At 35.3% G+C, this 12,712-nt stretch overlaps 2 protein-coding genes across 2 annotated transcripts in view; both read left to right on the forward strand.

The window, feature by feature from the left end:
* Positions 1-12,712, forward strand: part of FAM227B (family with sequence similarity 227, member B) — a 201,768-nt gene that overhangs the window by 19,572 nt on the left and 169,484 nt on the right. The window contains exons 5-6 of the mRNA XM_014537823.1: positions 8,029-8,064; positions 8,727-8,831. Of these exons, the coding sequence (XP_014393309.1) occupies positions 8,029-8,064; positions 8,727-8,831 (141 nt within the window). The remainder of the gene's footprint in view (positions 1-8,028; positions 8,065-8,726; positions 8,832-12,712) is intronic.
* LOC102262051 (60S ribosomal protein L12) lies at positions 9,930-10,593 on the forward strand. The gene has a single exon (XM_005863962.2). It carries the CDS (start codon positions 10,036-10,038, stop codon positions 10,534-10,536), a length of 501 nt encoding a protein of 166 aa, XP_005864024.1. The 5' UTR covers positions 9,930-10,035; the 3' UTR covers positions 10,537-10,593.

Below are 12,712 nucleotides of genomic sequence, written 5' to 3' on the forward strand. Positions count from 1 at the left end.
GTCCGGCTGGGTTTCAGTCCGGCTGGTTTCTGGGGGTTTGTTTACCTTCTTATTTGCAACATAGTATATAGTTGCTTAGACTTGCAGCTGAGAGGCTGGCAAGTGAGGCGGCGAACGTTGGAGTCTGCAGCAAGCAAGCCTCGTGCTCGCTTCAGTGCCTGGCTGCCGGCCGCCATCTTGGCTGCCAGTTAATTTGCATATACTCACTGATTAGCCAATGAAAAGGGTAGCGGTCGTACGCCAATTACCATGTTTCTCTTTTATTAGTGTAGATTAGGCAGAATATCCAAGATTTGGGAGCAGCCCAAGTGCCCATCAGTAGATGAGGAGATACAAAAAAAATCAGTGATACATTTACACAATGGAATACTACTCAACTGTAAAAAAGAAGGAAATCTTACCTTTTGCAACAGCATGCAATGAGCTGGAGAATATTATGTTAAGTGAAATAAGCCAGTCAAAGGAAAACAAATACCATATGACTTTACTTATATGTTGAATCTGATGAACAAAATAAACAAAATAGAAACAGACTCAATAGATGTAGAAAACAGACTGACAGCCGTTGAGAGTAGGGGTGGTGTACTGTGGAAAAAAGGTGAAGGGATTAAGCAAAAAAACAAACTCATAGACACAGATAACAGTATGCTGATTACCAGGGAAAAGGAGGGTGGGAGCAATAGAAGAGGGTAAAAGGGCAATAAATGGTGACATAAGGAGACTTGACTGGGTGGTGAACACATAATACAGTATACAGATGATGCATTATAGACTTGTACACCTATAATTTGTTAAGAGATGTTACCCCAATAAATTCAATTTAAAAAAAAGTTAAGAATTCTTTGTATTACCTTCAGAATTACTTTGTCATTTAAAAAATCTCTTTGAGATTTTGAGTAAAATAAAAACTGGCTTTTAATTACTATTAGAAACTTAGTCCTTTTCAAAAATACATTTAAAATTATATAATGTTAAAGCTATAAAGACTTAAAGTGCCACCACTAGTCTCTCCACCTTAGTAAATGTTAATTTTTAAATTTCAAAATTACTTTTATTTTTTTTCCTGATTATTACTAAGGTAGTCATTTATTAAAGTTAAAAGAAATAGATAAGCACTAAAAAGATAAGAATTCTAATTTTATTATTTATAGATAAATTACATATACCTCACTATTTAATTGTCACTTTGATTTCTCTTTAATTTAAAATTTTAGAAAAATTTGATTAACATATACTTATAATGAAGTAAATGTATTATGGCATTTTTATTAATAAATATTTTTCTACAGTATTTAAAAAAATAAATGAATGTAATTGCCCTTTTTCTGGATTCTCAGGTTTACATTATTATTTACAAAGCTGCCGTGACTATATTTAGAGCTAAAGAATGTGCTTGCCCATGAGTATTAAGATAAATTTCTAGATTCCCTGACGGTTTGGCTCAGTGGATAGAGCATCGGCCTGCGGACTGAAGGGTCCTGGGTTCGATTCCGGTCAGGGGCATGTACCTGGGTTGCGGGCACATCCCCAGTGGGAGGTGTGCGGGAGGCAGCTGACTGATGTTTCTCTCTCATCGATGTTTCTAGCTCTCTATCCCTCTCCCTTCCTCTCTGTAAAAAAATCAATATATATTTAAAAAAAGATAAATTTCTAGAAGTGGAGACACATGGGAGAAGAAATCTAAGTTTTGTGACACATGTTGACAAATTGTTCTCTAGAAAAGTAGTACCAATTTATATTTGTAACAATAAAATTTGTGATCAATCTCACCCATTTTCTTGCCAGCATTTTATATTATATATTTAAGTGTTTGCAGAGTTGATAGATATAATGTTATCAATTTCATACATTTTACTAACAAAGTTGATTTTTTAAAATTTTTATTCATCTTTGTGTTTCTATTATTGTGAGTTGCCTATTTATGAACTTTTGCCATTTTATTTTTTTTAATATATTTTATTGATTTTTACAGAGAAGAAGGGAGAGGGACAGAGAGCTAGAAACATCGATGAGAGAGAAACATCGATCAGCTGCCTCCTGCACACCCCCCACCGGGGATGTGCCCGCAACCAAGGCACATGCCCTTGACCGGAATCAAACCTGGAACCCCTCAGTCCGCAGGCCGACGCTCTATCCACTGAGCCAAACCGGTTAGGGCACTTTTGCCATTTTAGCTGTCCTTTTTTATTTCTAAGAGCTCTTTATGCTTTAAAAATATTAATCCTTCTCAGTAATACATGTTATATATATTTATACCACTTCATTGCCTTTTAATTGAAAAGTATTTTTCACTACATAGAACTATATTTTCATGAATCTATAATTTTCTATTGAAATTTTCTGCCTTCAGTGCCATAATATTTAAGAAGGCTTTCTTCATCACACAGTCAACATAATATTTACTTTTGTTCTTTTATATTATTCTTACATATTTGTGTCTTTAATCTTTTAATCCATTAAGTGTTTATTTTTGTGTAAGGGAGTAAAATGTAAGGACCTTATTTTAGCTTCACCAGTAAATCTGTGTGATTTTCTTCATATAAGTTCTACACACACTCTGTTAAATTTACTCCTGGATATCTTAATTTTTTTATTAATAATGTTGATGAGATTGTTTTTCCATTATATTATCAAGGTGAATTATTGCTAGCATATAGAAAATTATATTGGTATATGGACATTATTCAACATTGTTTTTCACTTTGTCTCTGACTCAGAATTCTAGTAGTACTTTGTTATTAAGTATAATTTTTAAAGGTTTAGATAGCTATCTTTTTTTCAGATTAATGAAATTTATTTTTATTTTTAGTTTATTAAAGATATATAGCTGTGGATGTAGATGTATATTATATATATAGGCACACCTTGTTTTACTGCACTTTGTTCTATTGAGCTTTGTAAATACAGAGCATGGCAAAAGTAGGTTTACAGTTGTGAGTACGCGAATTTATTCTTGTTATTATTTATTAATTATTGTATTATTTTTCATATGAAAAATTCTAAACCTACTTTCGCCTCACTCTATATTGTGTTTTCCACAAATTGAAGGTCTGTGGTAACCCTGCATGAAGCAAGTCTATCAGTGCCATTTTCCAACATTATTTGCTGACTTCAGGAGTCTGTGTCACATTTTCTAACTGTTGCAATATTTCAGACTCCTACTCTCATATTTTTATAGTGATCTGTTATTAATGATCTCTGTTACTATTGTAATATACTTTGGGGCTTCACAAACCATGCCCATGTGAAAACAAAATTAATTGATAAATGTGTACTTTCTGACTGCTCCACTGACAGGCCATTCCTCTCTCCCTCTCCAAGGCCTTCCTATTTCCTAAGACACAACAGTATTGAAATTAGGCCAGTTCATAACCCCACAATAGCCTCTACGTGTTCAAGTGAGAGAAAAAGTTGCATGTCTTCCACTTTAAATCCAAAGTCAGAAATAATTAAGCTTAATGAAGAAGGCATGTCGAAAGCTGAGATAGGCTGGAAGCTAGGCCTCTTGCACCAAACAGTTAGCCAAGCTGTGAATACAAAGGAAACCTCTTGAGGAAAGTTAAAAATACTATTCCAGTGAACACACAAGTGATAAGAAAGCAAAACAGCCTTATGCTAATCTGCAGAAAGGTTTAGTGGTCTGTATAGAAGATCAAACCAGCCACAACATTTCCTTAAGCCAAAACCTAATTCAGAGCAAGGCTCTAACTCGCATCAGTTCTAGGAAGCCTGAGAGAGGTGAGGAAGATGCAGAAGAAAAATTTGAAGCTAGCAGAGGTTGGTTTATAAGTTTTAAGGAAACAGACTATCTCCATAAGATAAAAGTGCACAGTAAAGCAGCAAGTTATCTAGGAGGTCTAGCTAAGACAGGCTGACTTCCTAGGGGCTAATGCAGCTGGTGACTTCAAGTTGAAGCCAATACTCAGTCACCATTCTGAAAATCCTGGGCCCTTAAGAATTATGCTAAATCTACTCTGCCTGTGTTCTGTAAGTGGAATAACAAAGCCTGGATGACATCTATCTAAAACATGGCTTACTGAATACTTTAAGACCACTGTTGAGACTTACTGCTCAGAAAGAGACCTACTGCTCAGAAAAAGATTCCTTTCAAAATATTACTACTCACTAACAATGCACACGGTCACTCAATAGTTCTGATAGAGATGTACAAGATTAATGTTGTTTTCATGCCTCCTAACATAACATCCCTTCTGCAGCCCATGGATCAAAGAGTAATTTTGACTCTCAAGTCTTATTTAATAAATGAATTTTGCATAGTTATATCTGCCATAAGTAGTTATTTCTCTGATGGATCTGGGCAAAGTAAATTGAAGACCTTCTGGAAAGGACTCACAGGTCTAGATGCCATTAAGAACATTCTTAATTTATGGGAAGAGGTCAAAATATGAACATTAACAGGAATTTGGGAGAAGTTGATTCCAACACTCCTGGGTGACGTTGAGGGGTTCAAAACTTCAGTGGAAGGAGTAACTGCCGATGTAGAAATAACAAGAGAACTAAAATTAGTAGTGGAGCCTGAAGATTTGACTGAATTGCAACAATCTCATGACAACACTTTAATGAATGAGGAACTGATTTTTATGGATGAGCAAAGAGAGTTGTTTTTTGAGATGGAATCTATTGCTGGTAGAGATGCTGTGAAGATTGTAGATGACAACCAAAGATTTAGAGTAGTACATAAATGTAGTCGATGAAGCGGCAGCAGGGTTTGAGAGGATTGACTCCTATTCTACTGTGGGCAAAATGCTATCAAACAGCATCTCATGCTACAAAGACAGTGCTTGTGAAAGGAAGAGTCAGTCCATGCTGCAAACCTCATTGTTGTCTCATTTTGAGAAATTGCTACAGCCACACCCACTTTCAGCAACAGCCACCCTGATCAGTCAGCAGTCATCAACATTGAGACAAGAACCTCTCACCAGCAAAGGTTATAACTCCCTGAAGGCTTGGATGATGGTTAGCAATTTTTAGCAATAAAGTACTTTAAGATATGTACATTTTTCAGACATAATACTATTGTATACTTAATAGACTACAGTATAGTGTAGACATAACTTTTACATACACTAGGAAACCAAAAAATTTGTGTGACTCACTTTATTGTGATATTTGTTTTAATGTGGTGGTCTGGAGTTGAACCCATAATATCTCCAAGGCATGCCTGTAGATTAGATATAGATAGGTATCCCTTTGCTCAAAAACTTGAAAAAAATCTCCATGTTTTGAAGCAGAGAGGAAAATAATTCACTGTGGTGAATAGCAAAGCTACTTTCAGCTTTAATCTGTGAATATGGCATTTTATATTAATAGCTTTTTAGAAGTTGAACCATTTTTATAATCTTAGGATATACTATTTAATCAGTGTTTTATAAGATACGATTATCTCTTTTGGCTTTGTTATCAAAATTATACTAACCTCAGAAAACGAGTTAGTTAGCTTTCTCTTTCTTTCCATTCTATAACTAGCTTGTGGGATATTGGGATATCACTTGTTCCTTGTATGTTTGGTAACAGTTGCCTGTGAACTTTTATTGATCTTTTATTATTTATATGTTGCAGAGGGTAATAGTTAGGTTGGTAGAAATGCTGTGTGGAAGAAAAAAAAAGAACGCACTCACTATTTACCAAGACAGTGAAGTTAAATTTCAATTTTCTAATATAACAAATGCCTATGTATTTTGACATCATAGCTATGAATACAATGCAGTTACATATTTCATTTGAAAATAAAACTTAAGGAGAACTGTGTTAATATTACTTGGCACCTCCAGAAATCATAAAAACAAATGCTGTGTGGAAGCCAACAGGTTCCATAAATATCAACTTTGGTAGATTGTCAAAACATAATACTGAATGGAAAAAAAGCAATATACCAAAAGGATATGTACAGTTGATACCATTTCTCTAAATTTTAAAAATACACAAAAATGTCTCTATTTTGTACATACACACATATATACATATGTGTGTAAAAGTATTTTAATGAAATGGAAGGGATACAAACAAGACAAATAATAATAACTATCTCAAGAAAGAGGAACACATGAATAGAACTAGAAATCATTGTGAAAGCAGATCCAAACTTTTATTATGTATATTTATATATAAACTTTGTATATTCTCTTTAAAATAGTTTTAAGCAATACTAAAATATCAGCGGTAATCCTTTCTAGATGTGGGGGCATAGGAATACTGGTAATTATGGTATTCATTATAATTTCTTTGTTTTTTAATTTTTTAAATTTCTGACTTGATAAAAGATGGCTTTCAGAATCTATTGAAATGATCTTAAGATGAATTATACTAACAAAAGTTTTAATAATTATTTAATTGTTAAATATGTTATATCGGGGTTTTTAATCAGGATGTTAGCATGTGTTATTTATATTTTTGTGGTATCTTTCCCAGACTATATGATGAACACCTTGTTTTGTTATTACTCTGCTCTTTAAAAATGTTCAGTGTTTCTTTGCTCCCTGCAGAATAAAGCCAGGTCTTTGAGATTAACATTAACATCTTTCTAAATTTGACCCCTATCTTTATTGACCAGATGTATCTGAAGCTCTCAAGCATACAACATTCATTATTTGTTTTTAAATATATTTTTATTTATTTCAGAGAGAGAGATAGAAACATCAATGATGAGAGAGAGAGTCGTCGATTGGCTGCCTCCTGCATGTCCCCTACTGGGGATTGAGCCCACAACCCAGGCATGTGCCCTTGATCAGAATTGAACCCAGGACACTTCATTCCACAGGCCAACTCTATATCCACTGAGCCAGACTGGTGTGGGCTATAGCCTTTTTTTTTTTTTTTACCATAATTGATTTTACTTTCCCTAGTCATTCTTTTTTATTCCTTTGCACACTTTTTAAAATGCCAATAATGTAATTCTCTTAGCAGTCTTCTGGTAGCAATCTGTTATTATCCTTTCAAGTGTGTTTTCTATGTCATCTCCTCTACAGTAATATGTATTCTATAGTGTGTGTATGTGTAAAATTTGCATGTAAGATTAGGTATTCCTGGAGGAAGTAAGGATATAGAAATTAGTAAACAATCTATCAACATGTCTAGATGATCAAAAAATAATGTATATAAAAGGCTACTTAATCTCTATGTAAAGTAATATGGTAAACGAGGAGATAAGCCACATAGATGCTCCTTCAAGGGAGGACCTGTTGCTCTTCAGCCGTGGGCAAACTACGGCCCGTTTGAAATGAATAAAACTAAAAAAAAAAAGACCGTACCCTTTTACGTAATGATGTTTACTTTGAATTTATATTAGTTCACACAAACACTCCATCCATGCTTTTGTTCCGGCCCTCCGGTCCAGTTTAAGAACCCATTGTGGCCCTCGAGTCAAAAAGTTTGCCCACCCCTGTTCTAGCTGCTAGGAGTGCTGTTAGGGCACTGTCAGCCCCTTTAGGGATTGCCTCACCTATATGGAACTCACGAGGACAAGCTCTTTCAGGAACCACCCACATCCAATGGCTGATCAAGTTGGATGCAGAAAGAAGTGGCTATTTCAACCCAAAGCAGGACAACTATGATGGGTCCTTTCAGCTTTCGAGCCCTTCTTAGGATTATTGGAAGCTGTTAGACTTGCATCATAGCTGACTTCTCCATCTTTCCAACCTTGCCTCTCCCTTGCCTTCCATAGATAATGAACCCAAGGCACTCCCAATAAACATTCTGAACACTAACGCCACCTCAGAGTCTGTTTGCAATGAATCCAAACTGCAGTAAGTAGTTTGTTTGCATTTCTGATATAGCCCATATCTCTTTGTGTTCTGTTTATATATATATATATATGTACCTTATTCCACTCTTGAACTCTGACTAGCTCTGAGGATAAGGGCCATTTTGTATTCTTGGCGTCTAACACAGCAACAGCATTCTAAGCTTCAGTAGGAGATACACACACACATGCATTAACTGAGCAAGTTTATCAAATATAAAAATTCTTTTATTTAGGATTTTAAAGATTTTATTTTAAATGTTTTACAGCTTTCCGATGAAATGGAAACAGCGAAGAATATAGAGGTATTTAAAATTTCTGTTTTTTTATATTATGTGTCAAGGAATTACGTGGAGGTAAAAGAATGTTTGTAATAACAGATTTGGCTATAGAGATAGGGATAGTAGGAGAGAGTTGGGAACAGATATAGAAGCTTTCTTTTAAAAAAATTTTGAAAATGTATTTTTATTGACTTCAGAGAGGAAGGGAGAGGGAGAGAGAGATAGAAACATCAATAATGAGGGAGAATCATTGATCGGCTGACTCCTGCACATGCCAGGGTTGTGGGGATGGAGCCTGCAGCCCAGGCGAAGGAAATCGAACTGTAACCTCCTGGTTCATAGGTCTATGATCAACCACTGAGCCACGCCAGCCAGGCAGACGCTTTCTTTTCCTGCTTAGTCCATTTTCTTATGTGTAGTTAAAATTCTTGATCATTTGATCAATTCTTAATCAATTTAGTTATGCAATATTATTTCCTTTTGCTTTTGGATTTGGCATGTGAATATATCAGGGTCTTAATTTCAGACAAACAGATAGTATGAAGATTTTGCTTAGGTGGAATAAATATTCTTCAATTTTCATAAAAAGAAGTAAAATAATTGACAATTAAGTATTTTTCTCCTACTAAGACTACCAATTGAAAAGAGTGAAGTAATTACTGTTGTGTGATATTTCCTCTTTCTAGGGTTGCATCTTTGAAGGATTCAAAACAAATGAGCTTTCTCAACTACCCAGACACTTGGATGCTGAACGAATTTATCTCTTTGTTTTAAAAGCCCATAACTTTGATGTATGTAAATATTATTTTATTTTTGTATGATAAGTTTGGAGATTATGATTTAATGAATCAGAGCTTTATTTAAACATCTGACAAATTAGATGTTTAAGCAAGGTTTAATCCTTTGAGTATTAAGTCTGGCAGGAAAGACTCGTGATGATTTACATCCTGATCACCTGAAGAGAATGTATTAGACTCTGTGTTCCTGCCTCAGGGGCCTGAGGTTGCTAGTGTGCATTGGCTTAGCATGTGCTGGAGAGATTGTGGAGAAAGGAGAACCCTCATTCACTGCTGGTGGGACTGTAGACTGATTCAGCCACTATGGAAAACAGTAAGGTAGTTCCTCAAAAAATTGACTCGAGTTACCATATGACCCAGCAATCCCTCTTCTTCTGGGATACCCAAAAATCTTGAAAACATTATAGATGCACCCCTATGTTCATTGTAGCACTGTTCACAGTGGCCAAGACATAGAAACAACCAGTGCCCTTCAATAGATAATTGGATAAAGAAGATGTGGTACATAGATACTATGGAATACTACTTAGCCATAAGAAAAGATGAAATACTGCCAAATGCAATAATATGGAAGGACCTTGAGGATATTATGCCAAGTGAAATAAGTCAGGCAGAAAAAGCTAAAGCACCAAATGATTTCACTCATATGTGGGATATAAAACTGAAACTCATAGACACAGACAACATTTTGGTGGTTACCAGAGGGAAGGGAGTTTGGAGGATTGTAAGGGGTAAAGGCAGCCAAATATATGATGGTGGAAGATTATTTTACTTTGGGTGATGGGCACACAATGCAATATACAGATCATGTATCATGGAAATCTACACTTGAAACCTATATAAGCTTATTAACCAATGTTAACCCAATAAATTTAATTAAAAAGAAAACAACAGTGAGGTTATTACTATTGTTCACTCAACAGATGAATAAATATTATGATTACCTGATAATAGCTTGATTATTTGAACTTATAAAATAATAGATTTTTATAGTAAATATCATGTACAACAAAATTTCATCTTAAAAAAATAAAAGTGGCATTATTAGCCCCTGTATCACACTGAACAGAACCTTGGCTAGAGATGATGCTAAGTAAAAATTTTATTGAGCTTTCGGCTTTCGGCTCGGAGGAGGCTCAGGTGCAACTTTCTTCGGTCGTCCCGAATCCGGGTTCATCCGACACCAGCTGCCTCCGCCATGCCGCCCAAGTTCGATCCCAACGAAATCAAAGTCGTCTACCTGCGGTGCACCGGCGGGGAAGTGGGCGCCATGTCTGCCCTGGCCCCCAAGATCGGCCCCCTGGGCCTGTCTCCAAAAAAGGTTGGTGATGACATCGCCAAAGGAACCGGTGATTGGAAGGGTCTGAGGATTACAGTGAAACTGACCATTCAGAACAGACAGGCCCAGATCGAAGTAGTGCCTTCTGCCTCTGCCCTGATCGTTAAAACCCTCAAAGAACCGCCAAGAGACGGAAAGAAACAAAAAAAAAACATTAAGCACAGTGGAAATATCACTTTTGATGAGATTGTCAGCATTGCCCGACAGATGCGGCACCGATCTTTAGCTAGAGAACTCTCTGGAACCATTAAAGAGATCCTGGGGACTGCCCAGTCTGTGGGCTGCAATGTTGATGGTCGCCACCCTCATGACATCATAGACGATATCAACAGTGTTGCAGTGGAATGTCTGGCTAGTTAAGAACTACAAAGGAAAATCTTTCAATTAAAGATCATTTGACAAGCAAAAAAAAAAAAATTTATTGAATTGAATTGTGAATAAAGGGAAATTAAAGATCATTTGACAAGCAAAAAAAAAATTTATTGAATTGAATTGTGAATAAAGGGCCTATACTGGTAATATAGTTAAAAGGAGAAAGCTGAGCCACAAGCATACTTACATACACAAATAGAAATTCAAGAGAACATAGAAGTAATTTTTTCCAACCTGAGTCAATTTAGGAGAAAAAGTTCCAAGTCAGATAATCTGTAGGTTTTAAAATACATTATTTACTGGTACTGGAATCAAAAAAGTATCACAAATGTAGAAGGGGGGTGGTGTTGAGAAGGTGAGAACCATTTAGCTTTTTAAGCTGGGTTTGGGTTTGTTTTCTTTTTCCAATTTTCAATTTTGAGTTGTTTTTGACTATTGATATATTTTAAAGAATTTGGAATTTTCCTGGAAAAAAAGGAAGTTAGCGATAATGAACATAAGCAAAATTAAGGCTAAGATCAATCATACAATTAATTTACAGTAAAAAGCATCTTTGCTTGAACTATGCAAATAATTTAAGCAAAAATATTCATCTTTCCCCCGTATTTCAATTTTCTACTTTTCTTTATGTACTTTACATATGTTCTTTGTAATTAAGAACCAAATCTAAGATGATGCTGTTACCAATGTAAGTGAAAGAGAAGTGCCCCCACAGAATTCGTGATAAATAATAATCTCCGCATAAAAGTTTGCACGATGTGTTTTTGTTGTTGTTGTTGTTATAGACTTGTACTTGAGGAACAAGAATTTATATCAATGTATTTCATTAAAAGAAATCTTAAACTCTACTGAATCTGGCATTTAAAAACTTTTAGTTGAATAAGATAAAATGATCTATTGAATATACCTCTTTAAACCAAGATTTATAATCTGTAATAGTCATGGTAAATAGACTTAACTTTATGTGACAATTTAGATCCATTGCTTAAAGAAAGCTCTATGTTTAGGTAAGGTGTAGAGTTATAATGGGGTTGATTGGGATAGAAGTCCATGATTGGTGACATCTGTCTTCATTGTAAAAGAGAGCTTGTAGCATATCTTGAATTTTCGCTATTCTTGATCTATCTTACACTATAATTTCCATATGTCCTAGCCACGTGGTTGCCAAACTGCAGCTTGTGAGCCACATGCGGCTCTTTGGCCCCTTGAGTGAGCTCTTCCACAAAATACCATGCTTGCGCACACGTACAGTGTGATTGAAACTTCGTGGCCCATGAGCAGAAGTCGGTTTTCGGCCTGGGCGAGTCTGTTTTGAAGAAGTACTGTTGATATTTGGCGCTGTTGACTAATGAGTTTGCCGACCACTGTCCTAGCCAAATGTGATTGTTGAAATGTTGCTAATATTACAGATGAATTTTTAAATTATATTTTAATTAATTTATATATAAATTCAAAAACTAATACTTGATTCAGTTATCAAAAAACTTTTGATTATGTTTGAAACAAAATTATAACCGTGTATTTTATGAAGTCTAAATATTGATGTAGTATGTATGATGAAAATTTGGTGTTCAAATTGAGATGTGCTATAAGTATAAATTATACAGTATATTTCAAAGGCCTAGTACCAAAAAAAAAATTGTAAAATATGCTTGCATATAAGTCCTTTGGTTGATCTCTCCACTTACCCCCACCTACCCTCTGAGGTTTGATGGTCTGATCGATGCTTTCTCTGTCTCTGGATCTGTTTTTGTCTATCAGCTTATGTTGTTCATTATATTCTATAAATGAGTGAGATCATGTGATATTTATCTTTCTCTGACTGGCTTATTTCACTTAGCATAATGCTCTCCAATTCCATCCATGCTGTTGCAAGTGGTAAGAACTCCTTTATTTACTGCAGCATAGTATTCCATTGTGTAGATGTACCACTGTTTTTTAATCCACTCTTCTACTGATAGGCACTTCGTCTGTTCCCAAATCTTAGCTATGGTGATTTGTGCTGCTATGAACATAGGGGTGCATATATCCTTTCTAATTTAGTCCCATTTGTTTATTTTCTCTTTAGTTTCCATTGCCCTAGGAGCAGTATCAGTGAAGAAATTGCTTCGGCATATATCTGAGATTTTGCTGCGTGTGGATTCGTCTAGTATTTTTATGGTTT

Source organism: Myotis brandtii, unplaced genomic scaffold, assembly GCF_000412655.1.
Source record: "Myotis brandtii unplaced genomic scaffold, ASM41265v1 scaffold182, whole genome shotgun sequence".
Classification (NCBI taxonomy): Eukaryota; Metazoa; Chordata; class Mammalia; order Chiroptera; family Vespertilionidae; genus Myotis; species Myotis brandtii.

What these genes read in the sequence shown, in the direction of transcription:
- LOC102262051 (XM_005863962.2), top strand. Translation starts at nt 10,036, where the DNA reads ATGCCGCCCAAGTTCGATCCCAACGAAATCAAAGTCGTCTACCTGCGG.